The sequence below is a fragment of the Miscanthus floridulus genome, chromosome 13 (assembly GCF_019320115.1).
Source record: "Miscanthus floridulus cultivar M001 chromosome 13, ASM1932011v1, whole genome shotgun sequence".
Taxonomy (NCBI): domain Eukaryota; kingdom Viridiplantae; phylum Streptophyta; class Magnoliopsida; order Poales; family Poaceae; genus Miscanthus; species Miscanthus floridulus.
This window is the reverse complement of record NC_089592.1, coordinates 65,062,041-65,086,632: the sequence shown is the minus strand read 5'-3', so window position 1 is coordinate 65,086,632 and position 24,592 is coordinate 65,062,041. Positions and strand designations below refer to the sequence as shown.

The window sequence follows — 24,592 nt, the reverse complement described above, 5'->3', positions numbered from 1 at the left end:
AGGAAGGTCACTCCAATGCAACCTTGATGATGAGTTTGTCTGCATTGACGGCCACTATGTCTACAAAACCCCAAGCGCCAATCTCGCAGTGGCCGCCAATGAGCTCGCCCAGCTCCCACAGACACCAGAGGTCACCAAGGTCACCGCATTGCTCAAAGCGGCACATTGCCAGGTCAATGAGATCCACTAAGATCAGAGACCTTCTTACTCCACAACCTTGATTCGTCGATCAGCCACGACAAGAACCGATCACCACCAAAGTCGCTTCGCCAATCAGCACCGCGATGATAGGCAACTCCTCTAGGGTGGAGCTAGGGGCAACCGCAACAAACATCACTGCCAACATGACCAGGAGGTCGACCAGGATGTCCGAGTGCACCTCAACAATCTCTGAGATGCACAACGGTGTATCGACGAATGCCATTTCAGTCACCATGAAGAAGAAGTACACCACCGCCAGGAGTATGAGCAAGAGTACGGTAACTGAAAGCATCTAGGCCCCTAATTGGGTTTCAGTGATTAATGACAATATAATATTACTATAACTAATGTGTGTTTTGAAGAGGTAATTAAGTTAGGTCATGGTAATGGAGATAAATTGGGCAATCAAGGTGGTCATGCCCCTACGATGGAAATCGTTTCGGTTTTCAAAGGATGGATGATAAGGTTAAGGATGACTAGTTCTAAGTGCCGATTGGAGTTGGAGGGACACTTAGAGTAGTTTAGGACTTTGTTTTTCCTTTGGCCATACTATTAAGGGGGGTATGGACGTGTAGCTTGAGCTAGATGAGTCTAGTGAGTTAGGTGTGGTGCACACTTGTTAAAACTAACACTAGGTAGCTCCACAACAGCCCTAAGATCCTTTGGAGCAAACTTCATTCACATATGATTGAGAGTTGGAAGTGAATGGAGGGTCAAATGCTGATCGAATGCTGGCTCCGATCGGACCGGATGCTGGCTCTGGTTGGACCAGACCCTGGTTGTAGGGTCCGGTTAGTTCATTTGACCAAGGAGATTGTGTCTGGCACGACTGGATGCTGAGTGGTCGAGTGACTAGACGCTAAGGGCTAGCATCCGATCGACTCCAGTAAGGTTCTAGAAGAGTAAATCTATGACCGGACACGTTCGGTCAGTACTGATCGGACCCTGGGGGTTCAGTGTCCGATCGAGTACAGTAAGGTTCTAGTGAGGATTAAATACGACAGGACACATCCGGTCAGTGATGATCGGACGCTGTGAGCGTCCGGTCAACACTTAAACACTAGTGTGCGGGTTGAACTGACTGGAGCATCTAGTCAACATGACCGGAGCGTTCGATCACCCCGCAGAGGCACATAACGGTTCGTTTTTCATCCCATGTTATAAATAGAAGCTCCACTCATATGTGGAGTTACTTTTGCTCATTCCAACAGATGAGAAACACATTTGTGAGTGCCAAGAAGAGCAAGGTCCTAGTGAGGTGATTGAAATTTAAGAATCTAAGAGAGTAGCCTCATTAGTGAATCAAGAGTAGCAAAGTGTGCATCCACCATTCTCATTAGGCTTCACGTGGTCAAGTGAGAGTTCGTGCTTGTTACTCTTGGTGATCACCATCACCTAAACGGCTTGGTGGTGATTGGGAGCTTGGTGATCACCTGGCGGAGCTTGTGGGTGACCCAACTCAAGTTGTGAGCGGTTGTGGGTGATTCACCACGATGGAGTGTCGAAGAATCAACCCGTAGAGAGCACTTGATCCTTGCATAGATCAAGGGGGAGCTACACCCTTGCGCGGGTGCTCTAACGAGGACTAGTGGGGAGTGGCAACTCTCCAATACCTTGGCAAAACATCATCGTGTTCCTCTCTCTCTATTTACTTTGAGCATTTACTTCGAGCAATTCAATACTTGTTTTTACATTCAAAGAATTGCCATGCTAGAGTAAGTTTAGAACATAGGTTGCAAATCCTTTGTGCGTTAGATTAATAGAAACACTTTTCTAGGCACAAGGGGTTAATTGGGTTAACCGTAGGATTTAATTATTGCAAGAAAATTTAGAATTAGCCCAATTCACCCCCCCTCTTGGGTATCTTGATCCTTTCAATTGGTATCAGAGCCTCATGCTCACGTTTTTTAGCTTAATCGCTTAGAGCAAGATGTCTCACGGGGATGGACCTGCTCCTATCTTTGAGGGAGATGACTTTCCATATTGGAAAATCTGCATGGAGGCATACTTAGAAGCTCTAGATGTTGGTATACTTAGAGCTGCCTCACAAGGCTTCCCAAAACCTCGGGATGTTACACATTTACAAGGCGATGAGGTTAATTATGAAAAGTGGAATGCAAAGGCTCGAAACACTATCTTTAGAGGCCTTTGCAAAGATGTGTTCAACCGCGTAAGGAACCACAAAGATGCCCATGCACTATGGTCGGATGTTTGTGTGCTCCATGAGGGAACCAAGAGTGAGCGTGAGGAACGTTATCATCTTATAATTAAAAAGCTAAATTCATTTGAGATGCTTCCCAAAGAATGTGCTAATGAGATATATTCACGTTTGAATGTTCTTGTAGAGGAAGTCAATGGGCTTGGACTTACTCAAATGTCACCATCCGATGTTGTGAGAAAGATCTTGAGTGTCCTCCCCATTGACAAATATGGGTATATTGTGACCGTGCTACACCAAGGTGATCTTTCCACCGCTACACCGACACAAATCTTGGGAAAGATCAATGCTCATGAGATGTACATGCACATCACGCCACAAGATGGCTCATCCTCTACCAAGAAGAAAGAGAAGGACTTAGCATTCAAAGCTAGCCAAGATAAGGGCAAAGCAAGACTTGAGTATGAGAGCTCAAGTGATGAAGAAGATGAAGATGAAGATCTTGCTCTCATGGTGAAGAAAGCCACCAAAATGCTAAAGAAGCTAAACAAGAGTGGCATCAAGATCAACGGCAAGAAGAAGAAGTTCTTCACAAGCTCTAGAAGAAAGCCAATCTCTGAAATAGATTGCTTCAATTGTGGTGAACTTGGTCATCTAGCACATCAATGCACCAAGCCCAAGAAAGACAAGTTCAAGAACAAGAACAAGGGCAAGAAAGATGACTCAAGTAACGAAGATGAAGATGAGAAGAAGAAGAACAAGCCATACAAGAAGAGCACTTCCACAAGAAGAAGAAGAGTGAAAAGGCCTACATCATCGGTGATTGGCTCACGGACATTGATTCATCTAGTGGATCATCTGATGATGATAGTGAAAATGAAAAGGTGGCCGCCATTGCTATTGATCTTTCATCTTCACCGCCACCATCGCCATCATCCTCTACACACCTATGCCTTATGGCCAAGGGTGAACGCAAGGTAACTAATAACGATGATAGTAGTGATGATGAGCAAGCTAGTGATGATGATAGCGATAGCGATGATGATGATTCACCTTCATATGATGATCTTGTCAAAATACTAAGACAATACACTAAGATCATTAGAGAGAGTAGAGCTAAAAATGAAAAGCTTGATGCTAAAAATGATTCACTCTTAGCAAAATGCAACACATTGGAAAAGGCTAATGTTGAGCTTAAAGAGACAAATGATGCTATATCATCCAAACTCAAGGAGCTCGAATCTTCTAAGAAAGAGATTAAAGGTAAACATGATAAACTTGAGTGGGTGCACAATGAGCTCATCACTAGCCACAACAAGCTAAAAGATGAACATACAACTCTAAAGATCAATTATGATACTCTTGTTATTGCTCAAGAATTTTTACCAAATGAGCCACATGATGCTACTAACCAAGTTGTTAAGATTGATATAGCTACATCATGTGATGATTTGATTGATGAGAGCATTGAGCAAGGATCTAGTGGCAAAGGCAAGAAAGTGGTTGAGTGCAATGACTATGACGAATATGTCAAGCTCGAGAATGCAAATGAAAAGCTCATGAAAGATCTTGAAGAGATGAAAAGCCACAACACCATTGTGCTAGAAACTCTTGATCATGATGGAGAGTTGATCCTTGAGAATGAGAAACTCAAAGAAGAGAACAAGAAGCTCAAGGAAGAGAAGAACAATGATATTCTCAAGGAAGAGAACAAGAAGGTCAAAATGGAGAAAGAGCATCTCAAGATGGGATTGAGCAAGTTTGCAAGAGGCAAGCATCTCCAAAGTGAGCTACTCATGAACACCATCATGAAGATGGATAGAAGCAGCATTGGATATGTGGCAAGTGTAGAGAAGAAGAAGGCTTAAGTTCAACAACAACAATCAAAGCCAAAGCCAAAGGCAAAGAGATGTTTTGAGTGTGGACAAGAATGCCACTTTGCTCATGAGTGCCAAACTCCACCACCACAACCCTTACCCAAGCATGCTAGACCCTTTGCCTTCAATGCTCACTACATGCTTAGAAAGGATTCTAATGGAAAGATGAAAGTCATGTTCTTAGGACCCCCTAACAAGAATAGGCCTAAAAAGATTTGGGTGGCTAAGTCACTTGTTGAGAAGGTGAAGGGCCCTCAACAAGTTTGGGTTCCTAAAGCTTTAATCTCTTATGTATAGGTGAACTACAAGACTGGTGGAAGTCATTGGGTTATTGATAGTGGTTGCACTCAACATATGACCGGTGATCCTCATATGTTTACCTCACTAGATGAAGAGGTAGATGGACAAGAGAGAATAACATTTGGAGATAACTCAAAGGGCAAGGTTAAAGGATTGGGTAAAGTGGCAATATCAAATGATCATTTCATCTCCAATGTGCTTTATGTTGCTTCATTGAGCTTCAACTTGCTATCCGTTAGACAATTGTGTGATCTTGGCTTCCAATGCTTGTTTACTGAGAAGGAGGTTGTTGTATCCAAGGTAGATGATAATCAAGTAATATTCAATGGATTTAGATACAACAACTTATATCTAGTGGACTTCACCTCCGAAGATGCAAATTTGAAGACTTGCCTATTCACCAAAACAACACTTGGGTGGCTATGGCATAGAAGACTTGCTCATGTTGGGATGGGCTCACTCAAGAAGCTAATGAAGAATGAGTTAGTGAGAGGGTTGAAGGATGTGAAGTTTGAGAAGGACAAGCTTTATAGTGCATGTCAAGCCAGCAAGCAAGTTGCAAATACTCATCCAACCAAAGCTTTCATGTCAACCACAAGAGTGCTAGAACTCCTTCACATGAATTTATTTGGACCAACAACATACAAGAGTTTGGGAGGAAATCTTTATTGTCTTATGATTGTTGATGACTATTTAAGGTATACATGGGTATTCTTTCTTCATGACAAATCCAAAGTTGCATCTTGCTTCAAAAAGTTTGCCAAGAGAGCACAAAATGAATTTGAAGTGAAGCTCAAGAAGATTAGAAGTGATAATGGCAAAGAGTTTGACAACACAAACATTGAAGCCTATTGTGATGAAGTTGGAATCAAACATGAAGTCTCTGCAACTTATACTCCTCAACAAAATAGTGTAGTTGAGAGGAAGAACCGAACATTGATCACTCTTGCAAGAACAATGCTTGATGAGTACAACACCCTCGAAGCTCTATGGGCAGAAGCAATCAACACCGCATGCTATGCATCCAATCGCCTATTCCTTCAAAAGTTCCTTGGCAAGACACCTTATGAGTTGCTCAATGGGAAGAAGCCAGACGTCTCCTTCTTTAGGGTATTTAGTTGCAAATGCTACATCTACAAGAAGCGGCAACACCTAGGGAAGTTCCAAAGACGTTGTGATATTGGTTTTCTTATTGGTTACTCATCAAAGTCCAAAGCATATAGAGTATTTAATCATGCTACCGGCTTGGTTGAAGAAACATATGATGTGGACTTTGATGAATCTAACGGCTCCTAAGGAGCACATGAGAATCTTGATGATGTAGATGATGAACCATTGAGGGAGGCTATGAAGAATATTCTGGTGGGAGACATCAAGCCAAAAGATGATGAAGATGATGTACAAGTCATTGATCAACCTTTTTCATCAAGTGTGCCACAAGATGATGAAAAAGATAGGAGAGTAGAAAATGAAGATACTCATATCTCCCATGAGCAAATGGTGGTACAAGCACAAGATGTTGATGCTCCACAACCTCCTCCTCAAGTGGTCAATAGAAGAAATACACCTCTCCTACAATATCATCCACAAGATCTCATCATAGGGAGTTCATCAAAGGGTGTAAAGACTCGATCTCAAAAACTTGCTTCATTTATTGCTCATCACTCTTTTGTCTCTTGCTATGAGCCTACCAAGATAGAAGAAGCTTTTAAAGATCTAGATTGGATCAATGCCATGCATGAAGAGTTGAACAACTTCACTCACAATGAAGTTTGGACTCTTGAAGAGCAACCAAAAGGTGCAAGAGTCATTGGAACAAAGTGGGTGTTCCACAACAAGCAAGATGATGAAGGTGTTGTTGTAGGGAACAAGGCAAGACTAGTTGCAAAGGGGTTCTCCGAAGTTGAAGGTTTGGATTTTGGAGAAACCTTCGCACCGGTTGCAAGATTAGAAGCCATCCGTATCCTACTTGCATATGCATCACATCATGAAATGAAACTATATCAAATGGATGTGAAAAGTGCATTTTTAAATGGCTTTATTAATGAACTAGTCTATGTTGATCAATCTCCTAGGTTTGAAGACCCTAGATATCCTAATCATGTTTATAGGTTGTCCAAGGCACTATATGGGCTTAAGCAAGCCACAAGAGCTTGGTATGAGCGCCTTCGGGACTTCCTCATTGAGAAGGGCTTCACCATTGGGAAGGTCGACACCACACTATTCACCAAGAAGCTTGATGGGCATATCTTCATTTGTCAAGTATATGTTGATGATATCATCTTTGGATCATCAAATGAAGACTCATGCAAAGAATTTGGTGAATTGATGGCAAAGGAGTTTGAGATGTCAATGATTGGTGAGCTTACATTCTTTCTTGGTTTTCAAGTCAAGCAAATGAAAGAAGGCATCTTCATCTCTCAAGAGAAATACACAAAAGATCTTCTCAAGAGATTCAAGATGGATGAATGTAAGCCAATCAAGACACCAATACCTACCAATGGACATCTCGACCTAGATGAGGGATGTAACCCGGTTGATCAAACTCTCTACCATTCTATGATTGGTAGCTTATTATATTTAACCGCATCTAGGCCCGACATCATGTTTAGTGTGTGTATGTATGCTAGATTTCAAGCTAATCCTAAGGAAACACATTTAATTGCTATAAAAAGAATCCTTAGGTACCTTAAGCACACACCAAGCATTGGCCTTTGGTATCCCAAAGGAGCTAGATTTGAATTAGTTGGCTATTCTGATTCGGATTATGCTGGTTGCAAAGTTAATAGAAAAAGCACATCCGAAGGGTGCCATTTGCTTGGTAGATCACTTGCGTCTTGGTCCTCCAAGAAACAAAATAGTGTGGCTTTGTCCACCGCCGAAGTGGAATACATTGCCGCGGGTGCTTGTTGTGCACAAATATTATACATGAACAAACTTTGCTAGACTATGGTGTAGTTCTAGAAAATGTACCTTTTTTGTGCGACAATGAAAGTGTGGTAAAACTTGCAAATAATCTGGTTCAACACTCTCGCACCAAGCACATAGATATCCGCCATCACTTTCTAAGAGATCATGTTGCTAAAAATGATATATCACTAGAAGGTCTAAGGACCGAAGATCAATTAGCGGATATCTTCACTAAACTGCTAGATGAGGCTACATTTTGTAGATTGCGGAATGAGCTCATTATACTTGATTTTAGTAACTTCACTAAAAGATGAGCTTGTGTTGTTCCTTGCATTCATTGTAATTTACAACATGTTTAATTTTTGGTAATGCATATAGGGCTTGTCTAACATGGTTAAGATAACCGCCAAAAAGCATGTGAAGAAGCTTAACCTTGGATCAAACTTGACAAGCAACTAGATTTACTTATAAGTATTGCATATGCATGAATGTTGTTTTGTTCCATTTGTCCTTTTATTGCCTATTTTCATAAAAAGAATTATAGCCTAAGGCAAAATATTTTGAAAAACTTGAGGGTTTGAGAGAGGTCACTCACATCAGTCCCAATTGGTGTTTATTTGGATCTTATTCTAGTTGGGACTTGATTGAGAACGGGCAGCGTGAAAGATCTTTGAAGATTTGCTAGAAAAGAGTGACCGGGCGCTGCACCGGACTCTGATGCCTAGCGTTCGGTCAGTTCACAGGAGGTGAACTTGCTGTGAAGGAGTGACCGGACTCTGCCTTTCTATGTCTGGTCAGAAGATGTCTCAGTGTCCGGTTGTTTGGAGAAGAATCAGGCTGAGTTGACCGGACTCTAGCTATGTCCGGTTGGTGTCCACCAGACGTGTCCGGTCATGATTCCAGAGGAATTGGACCTCTCTGGAATCGACTGGACGCTAGGTGGTAGCATCCGGTCGCTACCACTGGAGCGTCTGGTCCTTAGATCTTATGCAGCTTTCAATCTCTTTTCTCCTTTCCTTTCCCGTCACGTCGGGGGACCCATATATTCGCGCGTACCGTACCTTGCACTGCATCCACTCAAGCCCTAGCCGTCGTTCAGTAGTGCCACACCATCTAGCTCACCGCCACAGCGCCTCCCTGTGCTCCTAGGCTTCTCTTGCGCGCCTCCATAGTCACCACGCCATCACCATAGTGCCTCCATCGCACCAAATCTGCACGCCGCTGCTCCTGTGCACCACAACCGGACTTGAGCCGCCGTGCCCGTGCTACACTCCACCAGCGCTGGTAAGGCCTTACTCTAACTCTGTCGTGCCCTAACCCGCACTGCTATTACAAGCATTGACTTCAAATTGCAACCAAGGCCATTGATTCATCGCAAACCCTAACCCTAGAGGTCCCGGTGATCCTCCGCATGACGCTTCTCTCCTTTTCTTTAGATCGTCGGTTGTCAGGTAGCAAGCTAGTCGATTCTATTTAGTACCTACATTGCTTGCTCTCATAGGGTTTTGCATCTATTAGATATATCATATTTATTTGTATATCTATCTATTCCATTATGCAGCGAGTCGGTGTCGTTGAGGTGACAGGTGCTGTTGTCAGTTAACTCAGAGCCAAGCTCATGAGTACAGATCAAGGCCAAGCCTCGAAAGTGTCAGTGGATAGTTGATCTTGTCAGTGGCAGTGGTTCTAGTTAGATCAGATGGCTCGCACCAAGAATGTTGGTGGTGGTCTAGGAGATGATGATCGGAGGCCTCCGCCTTGCTTGCCTATAGGTCCTAAAGGCAAGATGATTAAGAAGGTTGCATCAAAGAAGCACAAGTACCCTGATGTAGAGATAGCTAGAGCAGCTGCAGTCACTGAGGCCGTAGAGCATGCCAAGAGAGGAGGTGCCCGCAGTGGAGTTGTCATTGCAGATCAGCCGCTTTCACCAGAAGCAAGGGCTGAAATCGAGCTAGTTGAGCGCCTTCATGGTGGTGCACCTAGGACTATCATGTTTGCAGGAAGGCATCATGCTATTGATGAGAGTCATCCATATGGAGAGTCACAGCAGGTGCCACACCAGACTTAGGAGCCTTAGCTAGCTCAGGAGACATAGGAGGGACAACCGTCACAGCAGCCTTAGGAGGGTGAGCAGGGCCAGCAGGCCAAGGAGGCCGAGGAGACCAAGTAGGCACCCCAGCCACAGCTACACCGCTCTGGTCATACCCATGTTCTAGTCTCACCGAGGGCCGCTGACTCAGCGCAGGGGTTCTCGTCCACCGCCTCGACCACAGGGTCCACCTCTAGTGACCCACCTTGACTTGAGGGCCGCCACGGCCAAGCAGGTTCAGCAGCTGAGGTTTATAGAGTTTGATATATGGTTTCCTTCGAGGAGGGATGAGAGAGCATCTGAGGGATTCTACACACCGCTCCAGGAAGACTTCTACAATGCATATCTGAATAGTGGGGCAGTTTTCAGATCTCAGCGGGTTTGCAGCATTGAGGCTATAGTCACAACAGCTGGAGAGCATATTCGCCCCTACCTTGCATATCTACCGGGGCTGATAGATTTGATTGTACGGATAGGAGTATATGTTCTATCTTGGGTTTGTTAGTTCTATGCTTCTCTCTTTATTGACCCGCACCATAACTTTATTCACTTTGCATTCAGAGGCAGAGACTATCGACTGACGAGTCAGAGGGTCAGGGAGATACTGAGGCTACAGGAGCAGCCCATTAGGTTACATGAGGTCTGTTATGGATAGACAGAGCCTCCTAGGCGTCCTCATGGTGGTGATGTGCCCCCTACGGACTTGGTTCATCACTGCTTCAAGGAGCCTTTTGGTGAGGGCTTGCGCAGGAACCCCAGTGACCTTACTCCAACTGCTCAAGTTCTAGAGGCTATTATGAGGAGGACACTACTTCCTAGGATGGGATACAGAGAGGACTTGACTCGTATCTAGCTATGGCTCCTCAACACCCTAATGTAGCAGACAGTGTTTGATATTTGGGATCTTCTTTGTCTGAGATGGAGGACACGATAGCTGAGGGCTTCAAGGGTCGTAGGTAGCTACCCTATGCTCACTGGATCACGTTCATTATCCTTAAGGCAGTGACAGTCAGATCACCAGAGATGGTTGCAGAGTATAGAGGTGCCACCACCAAGTTTCCTGCTTATAACATGGCACAGAGGATCAGGCATAGCACGCCACAGGCACCCAGTCAGCCTCGCCGTTGTCTAGATATACCAAAGTCTGTAGCTTAGCAGGATGAGATCATTAAAGGCATAGTAGCTACTGAGGAGGAGTAGCTTGAGGCACAGCAGGAGGAGAGGAGCGAGTCTAGTGACAGTTCGAATGACGACTACCTGCCTATTCCTCAGATGCCTCCACGCAAACATGATGCAGAGGTTGGCAGTTCCAGCTCCGCTCCACCTGCACCATAGACGGACCCTGCTTTGATTACTATCCTTGAGCGAATGCAGCAGGATTAGGCTAGATAGGCTTAGGAGACCACTGCCAACTTTGCACAGTTTTAGGCTCGTCAGGATGAGTTCCAGCGATAGCAGCAGGTCCTCCAGCGGCAGCAGTAGCAGATGCATCAACAGCAGTTACTCATGCAGCAGTAGCTTTTGGGATTCATGCAGCATGTAGTGATAGCCATTGGGGCCCCACTGCCACAGCCTTCGCCCCAGATTGGTCAGCCTACTACCACTACGATGACTCCAGCAGTATAGCCTAGTGGGCTTCAGAGTCAGGGATAGCCTCCAGCTCCATTTGCTTCTCCCACAGTACAGGTGTCCTAGTGGTTATCCTCGCCAGTGGTAGCTCCGCAGTTCACACCACTTCAGATGGGCTTCACACCGGATCAGTCACCCTCGCTATTTGTGCCTGACACGTCAGTCTCCAGGAGTCTTGGAGCATCTTTTAGTGAGTTGACAGGGATGCCTACACCGCCACATATGCATGTCCTAGGTCCTTCTACAGCAGCTCCCATCACCGTGACTACTCAGAGGCTCCCTTCTTCTGTTGCATCTTCAGATCCTACGACAGACATACCAGCAGCATCACAGGCAGCACCTACCCCAACTCAGACCCAGACCACTTTAGTGATGCTTCCAGCCATAGAGGGTCAGTTAGTATAGAGCTCAGGGGCAGATGATGATGGTGCCTAGTTCCAGCTTGCCCCTCGTACCTCAGTGCCCGGCTCGTCCACTGTAGCCCCGCCGACCGATCCTTAGGTTTTGGTGTTTGACGCCAAAGGGGGAAAGGGTTCGAGTATGTAGACTCAGGGGGAGCGATTTTTAGGGGGAGCCTAGTTAGCTATTAGTCTATTATATACATTTGGAGTTTTATTTGTGTGATACACTATTACTTTTATGCATTCGTGTGTTTACTTTCATGCACACTATTATATTTATGTGATAGTGATATCTACGTGATTGTGATATATGACATGTGTGCTCTCTACTTTGAATTCCTTTATATGTCATATCACTTGTGTTATGCTCATGTGTTTTTGCTTCCGCGCTTTACTCCGATGCAAATAAGCTTCACCACTTGTACTCATGCTTATTTCATATCTTTTGAGTACATCGTGTTGGCTTGGGTCACATAAGCTTGCCTAACTACTTTGTTCTTATTGACAAAAGCTTATATGAACCAAGCATGTCAAAAACCTCACTCTTTCATATACTCGAGGTGGTATTGTCATCAATCACCAAAAAGGGGGAGATTGAAAGCATCTAGGCCCCTAATTGGGTTTCAGTGATTAATGACAATACAAGATTACTATGACTAACGTGTGTTTTGCAGAGGCAATTAAGTTAGGTCATGGTAATGGAGATCAATTGGGCAATCAAGGTGGTCATGCCCCTACGATGGAAATTATTTCGGTTTTCAAAGGATGGACGACAAGGTTAAGGATGACTAGTTCTAAGTGTTGATTGGAGTTGGAGGGACACTTAGAGTAGTTTAGAACTTTGTTTTTCCTTTGGCCGTACTATTAAGGGGGGTATGGATGTGTAGCTTGACCTAGATGAGTCCAGTGAGTTAGGTGTGGTGCACACTTGTTAAAACTAGCACTAGGTAGCTCCACAACAGCCCTAAGATCCTATGGAGCAAACTTCATTCACATATGATTGAGAGTTGGAAGTGAATGGAGGGTCAAATGCTGATCGAACGCTGGCTCTGGTCGGACCAGACGCTGGCTGCAGGGTCCGATCAGTTCATTTGACCAAGGAGATTGCGTCTGGCGTGACCAGACGCTGAGTGGTCGAGTGACCGGACGCTGAGGGTCAGCGTCCGGTCGACTCTAGTAAGGTTCCAGAAGAGTAAATCTACGACCGGACGCTTCCGGTCAGTACTGACCAGACCCTGGGGGTTTAGTGTCCGGTCGAGTACAGTAAGGTTCCAGTGAGGGTTAAATGTGACCGGATGTGTCCGGTCAGTGATGATCGGACGCTGCGATCGTTCGGTCAACACTTAAACACTAGTGTGCTAGTTGAACTGACCAGAGCGTCCGGTAAACATGACCAGAGTGTCTGGTCACCCCGCAGAGGCACATAACGGTTCATTTTTCAGCCCACGTTATAAATAGAAGCTCCACTCATGTGTGGAGTTACTTTTGCTCATTCCAACAGCTGAGAAACACGTTTGTGAGTGCCAAGAAGAGCAAGGTCCTAGTGAGGTGATTGAGATTTGAGAATCCAAGAGAGTAGCCTCATTAGTGAATCAAGAGTAGCAAAGTGTGTATCCACCATTCTCATTAGGCTTCGCGTGGTCAAGTGAGAGTTCGTGCTTATTACTCTTGGTGATCGCCATCACCTAGACAGCTTGGTGGTGATTGGGAGCTTGGTGATCACCCGGCGGAGCTTGTGGGTGACCCAACTCAAGTTGTGAGCGCTTGTGGGTGATTCACCGCAACGGAGTGTCGAAGAATCAACCCGTAGAGAGCACTTGATCCTTATGCAGATCAAGGGGGAGCTACACCCTTGCATGGGTGCTCCAACGAGGACTAGTGGGGAGTGGCGACTCTCCGATACCTTGGTAAAACAGCGCCGCGTTCCTCTCTCTCTATTTACTTTGAGCATTTACTTTGAGCAATTCAATACTTGTTTTTACATTCATAGAATTACCATGCTAGAGTAAGTTTAGAACATAGGTTGCAAGTCCTTTGTGCGTTAGATTAATAGAAACACTTTTCTAGGCACAAGGGGTTAATTGGGCTAACCATAGGATTTAATTATTGCAAGAAAATTTAGAATTAGCCCAATTCACCCCCCTCTTGGGCATCTTGATCCTTTCAGTAACCCAAACTCAGCTCTCGAGCTGGCCGCCGCCGACAATGCTGTAGATGACGATGCCGACAACCTCGAAGGGCCCCTAGCATTCACAAGGACGCTACAAACACTTAAGTGGCCCCGTGGTTTCAAAATCATTAGGGTTGAGCCCTACGAAGGAAGGATGAACCCGACACAGTGGCTATAGGCTTATGCCACTGCTGTCCACGCCATCGGAGGAGACACTAGCGTCATGGCGAACTATCTTTCTATCATGCTCATGCTAGCTACCATGAGCTGGATCACAAGCCTTGCCCCGGACTCCATCGGATCCTGGGAAGAGTTGAAAAAAGTCATCACCGACAACTATATGGCTACGTGTACATGGCTAGGCACCAAGCACAATCTCAACCGCATCAACCAGAAGCCATCCGAGCTCCTCCGCAGCTATATTAGACATTTTTTTTGAGATGAGGAATTCTATTCCCAACATCACGGAAGCAGAGGTCATCACCGCCTTCATTAGAGGACTCCATCACCGTAAGCTTCGCTCCAAGTTCAACCGCAAGTCGCCCACAAGGATTGGCAAGATGATCACGACCGCCAACCAGTACGCCGATGCTGAGGAAGCCGAGGTGCGCTTCAATGAGGATGTGGGCACTCATCGCCCAACACGCCGCTACGACAACCGCCCCGACGACCGATGCCACAACGACCGCCGCTACGACGACCGCAATTACCATCGTGACAGCGGTCATGATTGGCTAGAAGGACCCAAGTCTAGTCAAAATCGTCGCCGCTGTCCAGACCACATCATCGCCATTGTCAATGAACCTCACGCCAAGCGCAACTACGATGAGCTATACAACAAGATCCTCGACGGCCCGTGTCCCCTCTACAAGAATGCCAAACATAGGATGAAGGACTCCCTTGGCTTGGCTAAGGAGTTCTAGGACAAAAAATTGGACGATGACACCAATGATGGAGCCAGAAGCCGATGACCACCTAGGGGCAATGGCAATGCCTTCCAGGACCACGACAAGGTGGTCGCCACCATCTTCGAGGGCCTCGCCTCCACCGAGAGCCGAAGAGAACGGAAGCTCGCCGTCGTCAACCCCAGCTATCGCCCATGGTCTGACGTCCCAATCACCTTCAGCAGGGCCAACCAGTGGGCGGGCATCCCTTACATAGGGCGCTTCCCCCTCATCCTCGACGCAACCATCCAAAAAGTGCTTTTTAGAAAAGTGCTCGTCAACGGTGGGAGCGCTCTGAACCTCCTCTTCGCTAGAGCCCTAAAGGAGTTGGGCCTCGGGATAGCAGATCTCACACCCTCAGACTCCTCCTTTTGGGGTGTGGTACCTGGTAGGGCCTCCAAACCGCTTGGAGAGATCACCCTACCAGTATAGTTCAGCATGGCAAGCAACTACCGCGTTGAGCACATCAACTTCTATGTCGCCGACTTCAACACCGCCTACCATGCCATACTTGGTCGGGCAGCTCTGGCCAAGTTCATGGTCGTACCGCACTACGCATACCTGGTGCTGAAGATGCCTTCACCTGTAGGAGTCCTGGCCTTACGGGCCAACCTCTCCATCACCTACGCCTACGAGACAGAGAGTCTCACCCTCGCCAAAGCCACTAACCTCTCCATCCAAATGGCTAGTGTAGTCACCAAAGCCAAGACGGTGTCTTCCGATGATATGGAGATCCCAGAGCTAGAGCCTCCTCGCACCTCCACCAAGTCTAAGGAAATCAAGGAGGTCGGCCTCAGCCTCGATGACCCCTCTAAGACCGTCAAGGTTGGGGCTCACCTTGACCCCACATAAAGAATGGAGAATAAAATGGCTCTTAGCTGCTGAATTCATAAAAGAAGTGTATCCTAAAGACCCCTTCATCTGCCTCAGATAGACGAGGTTGTAGACTCCACCGCCGGCTACGAACTGCTCTCCTTCCTTGACTGTTACTCTGACTATCACCAGATCTCCCTCAAGGAAGAAGACCAAATGAAGACGCCGTTCATCACACCCTTCGGTGCGTACTGCTACACCACCATGTCCTTTGGACTCAAGAACGTAGGGGCGACCTATCAAAGGGCTATCCATATGTGCCTTGATCAATAGATCGGCTGCAACGTCGAAGCTTACATTGACGATGTGGTCGTCAAGTCAAAAACTGCTGATGATCTTATTGCTGACCTCGAAGAAACGTTCGCCAACCTTAAAAGGTACCGATGGAAGCTGAACCCTTCAAAGTGCATCTTTGGAGTTCCATCTGGTATACTCCTGGGCTACATTATCAGCGCACGAGGCATTGAGCCCAACCTTGACAAAGTTTCCACCATCACCAATATGAAATGGCCAATATACGTCAAGGATATACAGAAGCTTACAGGCTACATGGCTGCTTTAAGCCGCTTCGTATCGCACCTCAGCAAAAAAGGGCTACCGTTCTTCAAACTCCTCAAGGCCTCCGAGCACTTTCCTGGTCATAAGAGGCAGACACAGCTTTTGAACAGCTCAAGTTGTTCCTAACAATGCCTCCGATCATGACGGCGCCATGACCAGATGAAACTCTCCTGATCTACATCGTCGCTACTTCTCGTGTCGTCAGCACAACCATTGTGGTCAAACACGAGGAGGCCAGGCACACCTATAAGGTGCAACATCTGGTATATTTCATCAGCGAGGTTCTTAACAAGCCCAAGACTCGTTATCCTCAGGTCCAGAAGCTGCTTTTTATGCCGTCCTGGTTACGTCGCGCAAGCTCCGCCACTACTTCGAGTATTACAAGATTGCCGTGGTCACCGAGTTCCCTCTAGGGGACATCCTCCGCAACAAAGAGGCCAACGGCCATATCATCAAGTGGGCTGTCGAGCTTGGGACTTACTCCATTGAATTTAGAAGCAGGCCTACCATCAAGATGGTTGTAGGGAGAACGGGTTCTATACCCCCAACACTCCCCCTACCACTACGAGTCTGACTATGTGGCACCTTACGAGACTAGCCAGGAAGCTCGGGATCGCCTGCTTAACCACAATTATAGGAAAACAAAGGCGGTTGGAGGGGCAACGAGAGAGGTGTAAAGGGTGTCATCGAGCAGGTGGCGTGAGATATCCGGTTGGGCAGAGCCGAGGGGCCGAGGGGCTTAGGGTTTCCTCGCTCCTCTGGTAGGGATTAGTGGAGTGGTGGGTGTGGGTGTTGGGAGTCATGGCCGACAGCAGGGTGGGAACGAAATGATGTGGTTGCGAGGAAGAAGGAGTGGACACATGAGGGGCAATGACATGATTTGAGGCCGGCAATGGTCATGGGTGGTGTATGCGGTGTTGAAACCATGTGAGAGGGGCTAGCGACTAGGGCTTTGGTGGTTTGGGGGAAGAAGAGTGTTTTCTTCTTTTTGGTGGGAGAGGATACAACTAGGGCAATAGGGCTGATGGGCTGGGGGACGAGTGCCACTAACTAGACGTTATCGGAAGAGCCTTCTTCCCCAAGTCATGTCCTTTTTTTTTAAAAAAAGTGCAGGACATTACTGTTACTATAAGACTTTTTTCTAAGTTGTCACTTGTGTTTATATATACATAAACACCAGCGAGCTTCTCCATCCTATCTCTCCCCTGCCTCCACCACTGGACCTTCCGATTCAACACCACTATTAACCGTTATAGCAACATTGGAAAGATCCACCATCCCCTCATTCCCTCTCATGTGCCCCCGCCCACCTCCACCACCAACCCTCTCGATCCGATGTGCCATCACCACTATCAACCCTGATCACGTCGCCGCCACCACCTATTCTTCCACCCACACACCACCACTACCACTGGTCTGGCCATCTCCCTAGGCATCCCTCTAGACCCGGTAGCCACAAATTCCCTCCCCAACCCTAACCCCGAAATCCTAACCCTAATCCAAACTCCTTAATCCTAAACCTAATCAGAGCTTGGCGAAGAAGACAATGTGGTTCTTAGAGAAAGAGATGAGGTCACCAGAGTTGGAGCCATCAAAGTTGGTATGTCGGATTTGGATTTCTTACTTCCTCCTCCTTTCCTCTTTTTCATCCCATTTTCTTCCTTTCTTTGGATTATCCTGAGTACGACAATGATTTGGTTTCCATATCCGGTGGTTCTTAATTTGAGCCTAAATCAAGAGGCCTCTTGGCTTACCTTTTATAGGAAAGAAAAATATAGGTAGTTTTGACCCTCTTCCATCCGGTTTCAAATTTTAATTATTAAACGATTCCCATTCCTTTTATGTTGAGAGAGGCCGAGAGTACACTGAGAAAGCTTGTGCTTTAAGCATGGAGAAGATGTAGATAGATATGGATCACACCGTCAAGATCAGAACTCCCAAAGCAACATTAATTCAGTTATAAAAAGAATATATGTATTATAGAAACCGCCTAATAAGAAGGTTATAGGAATACTCTGTATTGTACAATAGCCATGAAAGTTAGATGTACTCGTGTTCTGCTTAATTAATTGCATGGCAAGTTAACTACCGACAGTTTGTACACAAACAGGCAAAGCGCAGCAAAGGTTATCCACTTCGATCAGCATACGTCTCATTGTAGCGATCCTGTTCTCTTTGGTGCCATCGTTTTCAGTCGAAAAGAGAAACTTGCTGTTGGAAAAAGACCTCGTCCTGCAAGACAGACTGCCTGCCTGGCATCGTTAGCCGGATGGATTTGCGTTTCAGTTTCACCTTGAGACACAAGGCAGCCGCATTCCAAAAGGGTTCTTCCCGATCGCAAACGTATTCGCTCCGCTGGTCCTAAGCTGACCGAGCAAGAAACCTTCGCTGCAACGAGCTGGTTCGGCACGGTTCTTCTGTTCTTCCTGTGCTCCCAGATTGTAAAGCATCCATCGTTGAATTTCGTCCACAGACAAAGTCAATAAAAAGTCTGGAATGCACTGCATACTGCCAGGAATATAAGTCCAATTATGACTCGCACTCGCTCGTACTTGGACTTTCGGTGTGGTGACTGGTGACAGAGTTAGAATTCTCCAAGATTTTGGCACCTACAAGTCGCGAAAACAACAGGTGCCGCCGATGGAAGAGCGCGCAAGTGAGACGCAAAATTAAGGCACGTGACCAGAAGAAGCAAGTAGCGCGGCACGACACGGCACGGCAGCGGGGGAGCAAGCTCCCCTGTGGGAGTCACCGACGGCGATCAACAGACAACGACCTGACCGCAAGCCTGTTGTCGTGATGTCGTCGCCGACCTCCGTCGACCCCGCGGGTAGGGCGAGACGCGGACTGCGGACGCCACCATGCCAGGGCACGAGCACGGCAAAATGCGGGGGGCGGACCACGCGGCCGCGGAGAGCAGTGGCTTTCAGGGCCAGCTAGCCAGCCCTTCAGTGAACTGCCAGATCGATGCCCTGCGAAGAACCTGCCTTGCCAAAAAGACGAGCGAGCCGCGCTCAGAACACACGGCTCTGATAAATGCCTAGAGCACGATGACCAGCAGCCAGCTCGTCACACGTTGACACGTCTAGTGCTGTCTTTGCGCGTACAGCAGCCAGTTCGCGTACAGTACTCTGCTCGCTTTAAACGCCAACAAGATGCCACTGGTACTGGGAAGCGAACAGCAGCACGCTCTTCACGCCGTGGACAGTGCGCGGGATCTTAAGTGGAATGATTGAGGAATCGATGGTCTGGAAGCAAACAAATCTGTCATGGGTACCGCAGAAGATGTAATAACAATTGTACTGCTGCCTTTTAAAAAAAACAATTGTACTGCTAGTCTACTACCCTGCACTGCTGCTACAGTGCTATGCAATAGAGCCTGCATTCTAAATTTCTAAGCTTCTTAGGGTAAACATAACAGCCACCGCCAGATGGATCGTCCAACATTGATCGGCCATCAGTAACCTATCAGCCTAGTGGATTTTTCCTTTGCCCCTTTGTTGCTCCTACCATTTCCATAACAAAATGCACTGCTCTACCGAGAGCCACAGCTAGGGGTCGTCGAACGAGACCTGAGGTCGCGACCCTCCCCGGGCCCCGGGACGCTGCTGCGCCGACGAGTCCATCAGGCCCTTGAGCATCTTCAGAACTTCGTCGGGGTCTTCCAGGTAGTACTTCGCCAGGCTTGGCTTGTTGCCGACGGTGCAGGCGAATGTCTCGGCAGCCTCTGGGAACGCGGACTTGCTGGACGGAGCACTGATAGCCTTGAACATGTCTTCGTCAGACCCGTCGTCGCCAACACATAGGATGAAAGCTGGCATTCTCCCGCGAGCCCCCAAGGCGGCAATGAGCCTCTGCACGGCGGTTCCTTTGCCCACCTCCTTCACAAGAATATGATAACTTGTTGTGAGGCAAAAGGAAATAAGTGATAATGCCAAAACAAAGAAGACGTTCATCGAGATTAACTTGGCATATTGGTAAACAAAGATAGCTGGAAGTCATAAACATAGGCAATAGAGTCATCCTAGGTAAGCATGGCTTATGAAAATGTTTCAGCTAATACACATGACAAAATGTTAAACTATGCGCTAAAGAGATATGGTAGCTGAACAGCTGAACATGAGCTGGATAAATCTTCTTAAAGTCAGTCTAATCTAAATGCATTTTGGTCTGAAAGCTACACTTGATTGATCACGATGGCTACCGTTGGAATTTCGAGGCTTGTTCTTTTCGTCTTGGCTTGTGTATACGAAAGCGAAATAGCGACCCACGCAGAGGATGCAGAGCAAGATAGGATGCGGCCCCTTTTCCAGAACGATTAAGCAGTAGCTATCTAAAAGACTAGCACGTGAGATTCTTAGATGTTGCCGTACCTGAGGATTAACCTCCACAATCTGGTGCCCGCTTTTCACAGATACAGGCTCTTTGGCAAGCACGTCGCGCAGGTGGTCCTGGAGCTCTTTGGCCTGACTTGATCCGAAAACTGGATCAGCTTCCTCGTAGTGCCAGACTAGTGCTGTTTCTTTAGCCTCAATGTATGACCCGTCAGTCACATCGCAGTACTGCTTCATTACTGGCTCAACAATCTTTTTCCAATCATAGTCTACCAACATGTTGGGTGACTCCCATGGAGAATCCCTGCTCCACCTGATAAACAAAACAGAGTTACTTCAAGAAGCAGCCAATCTTTATTCCACATGCACGTAATCATCAAGTAATAGTAGAATACAGAGAAAATGGAACTGTCATGGTATACGAAGCACTCGTCATACTATATTGCGACTGTATAGTAGAAGTTTGGATTATAGAACTCTGAACAAGTATACTACTTGGAGTAACGACAGTCGACATCATCAACTCACTACCAACCTTTCTGGTGTACTACAAAAAGCAATTCCTATATGGATAATCAGATTTATTTATTTTCAAGAACTGCATGTATGATCAACGCGTATGTCAGAAGTACAATGGTGAACTAATTCAATACCATTAGCTACAAAATTTCTATTCAGCAGTTAGTCAAACAGAATAGTGATGGAAGAGGAATTAGAAAACTTCAAACACTGAAAACTGCCCACACCTAGGGGTCCTAGGCCATCTTATCCGCCTGTCACTTATCAAATGCTAAGAGCAATGCAGCATTCCATTTCACAAACCAAACACCCAACTAAGGACATGCCATGGGAACATGGGAGAGGAAACCGTGTTTACCTTGTGAAGTAGCCGTGCTCTGCAGAGATCCCCAGACTTTCACAGGGCGCAAGCCATCGAGCCAGTTCATCCTTCCTCCGCCCACTGACTACAAAGACCGTATTCTTCGGATCTAAGCACAGTTCATTCAGGACGCTAATCAATTCCTGGCTAGGATATCTGGTGTGCAGCCCCTGAGGAATCATTACTGTGCCATCATAGTCCAGTAAGATGAGCCTGTTGCCGGTGCGGTGGTACGATGGATTAATGTGCTCAGGTGAGAGCTTCTGGAAGTTGGGACCGAGCACGACGATGCGGAAGTTCATGGCGAGCCCCACTCTCAAGAAGTTCATCGACGCGTGATCCTTGCCCGCCCTCTGCAGGTCCTGGTCGAGCGACCTCCCCCAGTAGGCAATGTCGTGCGTGACAACATACCTGTAGTGCTTCTCCTGCCGCATCTGCTTGTCGCGCCCATTGAAGCTCAGCGCCGAGCTCATCCCCTCGGCGACGTCGTCCACGTTCCACGGGTTGACGTGAACCGCGCCGCCCAGGGACGTGGAGCACCCGACGAACTCGGACAGGACGATGGCGCTCTCCCTCGGCGCGCCCGCCACGCCGCTGGAGATCGGACCCTCCTGCCGGCACACGGTGTAGATGTACGGTATCCTGTTCAGGCCGTCGCGCACGGCGGTGACGATGCAGATGTCTGCCGAGGCGTAGAACGCCAGCTTCTCGTGCATCGTCAAGGGGTCGTCGATCATCACGATCGGGTCATACCCCGGCTTGGCGAAGCGGGCATTGATCCGATCCCGCGTCGCCTGCACCTCCGCGCGAACCGTGTCGGTGTCGCGCCCAGGACTCCGCACCGGGTTGTTGATCTGCACGAGCACCACCCGGCCACGCAGCTCCGGCCGCGACTCTAGCAGCCTCTCCATGGCCAAGAGCTTGAGGTCAATCCCCTTGAACAGATCAACATCGTCCACCCCGAGCAACACCTGACGACCGGTGAACCTCGTGGCGACCTCCTTGGCCTTTGCTGCCGTCTCGGGCGATGACAACACCTCACGTAGCTGGCCTATGTCGACACCGACGGAGAGAATCTTCACGACAACATTGCGGCCGAAGTAGTCGATGCCGATGTAGCCTCGATGGGTGTGGCTGGAGACGCCGAGGAGCCTGGCGCAGGAGGAAAGGAAGTGGCGGGCGTAATCGTAGTTATGGAAGCCCACAAGGTCGGCGTTGAGGAGGGCGCGGAGGAGCTCCTCGCGAACCGGGATGGCACGGAAGAGCTCCGAGGTGGGGAAAGGCGAGTGGAGGAAGAAGGCTATGCGGGCGCGCGGCGACTTGTGGCGGAGGATGGTGGGGAGGGCCAAGAGATGGTAGTCGTGGATGAAAACGAGGTCCTCATCGGGGTTGAGATGCTCGAACACGCGGTCGGCGTACTGCGTGTTGACGGTGAGGTAGGCGCGGTAGAGGTCCGGGTTGAAGCTCAGTCCGCCACCGCTGGAGGAGGTCGTGAACGGCAGGAGGTAGTGGAGCATCGGCCACAGGTAGTGCTTGCAGAATCCGTCGTAGAAGTTCGTGTGGAGGCTGGGCTCCAGGAACACCGGGATGCAGACGAAGCGCGCGAGGAGATCGGCCGCCAGCTCCTCGGACGCAGGGATCGACGCGGCGGCGGAGGGGAGCGCGCCGACGAAGACCACGGGGCGGGGCAGACCGCGGGCGAACTGGAGCGGGAGCGCGTCGGCGTCGAGAAAGAAATCGAAGCCGTGCGGCGCGTCCGGGTTGGGTTCCGCACGGAGGGGGAGGCGGTGGGTGACCACGATGCGGCGCGCCTCCACCGGAAACGACGAGAGCCCGCCATCGGAGGCGGAGGGGGAGGCCATCGCAGCAGCCTGCACAGCACAGGGGCCCGGCCGTTTAGTTTGGGTTCTTGTGGGAATAGGGAGATGGGGTCGTGGTATTTGCCAGCCGGCCGCCTCGAGAAGGAAGCGCTGGACGGGCAAGCTGGCAATGGCAACTAATTTTTCCAGTCTGGTCCTCCAATTTTCTTTTTTTCGAAAACCCCAATTTTCTTGTTTTTCAAAAAAACGAGAGACTATGATTTGGCAATGCAAGCAACAACATGTGTTCGTGGGCATAAATGGCGGCGTGGAGGAGAAGAAGTTCAACGACTGCCTGGAGTTGGAGGTGTAAAACCAGGACATTGTCGCATGCCTGTACAATGACCATTGACCAGTGCCAGTTTGCGCATGGCATCGGTGAGCTCCGCCCTGTTCGCTTTTTCATTCGACCGCAACTCGTATAGGAGGTCGACGCTTGACGCGGAAGCAGGCCCAGCTGTAGCTCGTCTCGGACGCGCAAACGTGACGCGGGTGCGGGCCCGAATGTATTTGGTTGACGTGGCAAGTAGGCCCGGATGTACTTGGTAGCACCGGTTATACGATGACTTTAGAGTCTATTTAGACGTAGATAAATAGAGACAGAGATAGAGATAGAGATACCAGAATGTCAGCGGACTATATTTCTTTATGTAATATAATAGGGCTCTAATAGAAAAAAAAAACGTTTGCTTAATGTTCACGTGTTCGCACCAACATCCATTGAATTCTTTACAGGATTTTGCTGGCACAATGCTACGTCGTATGAATAGAGAATACAGGCATATGTTTGTTGTGAGGCTTTTCTTCCTTTGTGATATGGCTATCCCATTCAAATTGGCAAGATTATGGTCAATATTAAAAATATACCAACTCAGATATAATCTAGCTCAACCCAACTATATAATAATAAAGAGATACTGGGCAGTGAAAAGATAGTTTTGCCCGGACCTTATCCCTTCCCATTAATGTAGGGATATTATGGACAATTTAATTTAAATCATTTATAATACTGGATTCAAATAGCCACATGTTAGTTTTTAACTATACAAATTCTATAATCCATAGCCATAGCCTTTATCCCATCCAAATAAAGCCCTTAAACTCTCAAAAAATATCATCATTATGTAAAGTTGCTCACAAAAGCTTTCACAATGGGTTAGGAATGATTTTTTTTCCGTAGTGCATATCAACATTGCCAAGAAAATCATGATAAACTACCTAGTATGCCAGCTCACTTTTTTTTTTTGCCTCACAGTGTGTAATGGATGAAGAATTTTTGCTCCTTTAGCCATGCATGCCTACCAGAATAGCCAATCCATCAATGTAAAAAACAATAAGGTGGCTTTGTAGTTTTTTTTCGATGAAAAATAGTAGATACGATGTCCAGTATTCGTAGCACCAATTGTATT

General features: G+C 47.5%; 1 protein-coding gene across 1 annotated transcript; it reads right to left on the bottom strand.

Annotated features, from left to right (window-relative positions):
* Window positions 1-19,401: 19,401 nt before the first annotated feature.
* On the bottom strand, window positions 19,402-23,186 carry LOC136501357 (alpha,alpha-trehalose-phosphate synthase [UDP-forming] 5-like). The gene is made up of 3 exons (XM_066496870.1): window positions 21,322-23,186; window positions 20,484-20,757; window positions 19,402-19,991 (listed from the first exon to the last, which is right to left on the bottom strand). Exons 1-3 carry the CDS (start codon window positions 23,184-23,186, stop codon window positions 19,662-19,664), a joined length of 2,469 nt encoding a protein of 822 aa, XP_066352967.1. The 3' UTR covers window positions 19,402-19,661.
* Between the last annotated feature and the right edge of the window lie 1,406 nt (window positions 23,187-24,592).

What these genes read in the sequence shown, in the direction of transcription:
- LOC136501357 (XM_066496870.1), bottom strand. Translation starts at nt 23,186, where the DNA reads ATGGCCTCCCCCTCCGCCTCCGATGGCGGGCTCTCGTCGTTTCCGGTG. An exon ending in GAGCACGGCTACTTCACAAG is followed by an intron (nt 20,758 to 21,321) that starts GTAAACACGGTT and finishes TTTGTTTATCAG; the next exon opens with GTGGAGCAGGGATTCTCCAT. An exon ending in TTGTGGAGGTTAATCCTCAG is followed by an intron (nt 19,992 to 20,483) that starts GTACGGCAACAT and finishes ATTCTTGTGAAG; the next exon opens with GAGGTGGGCAAAGGAACCGC.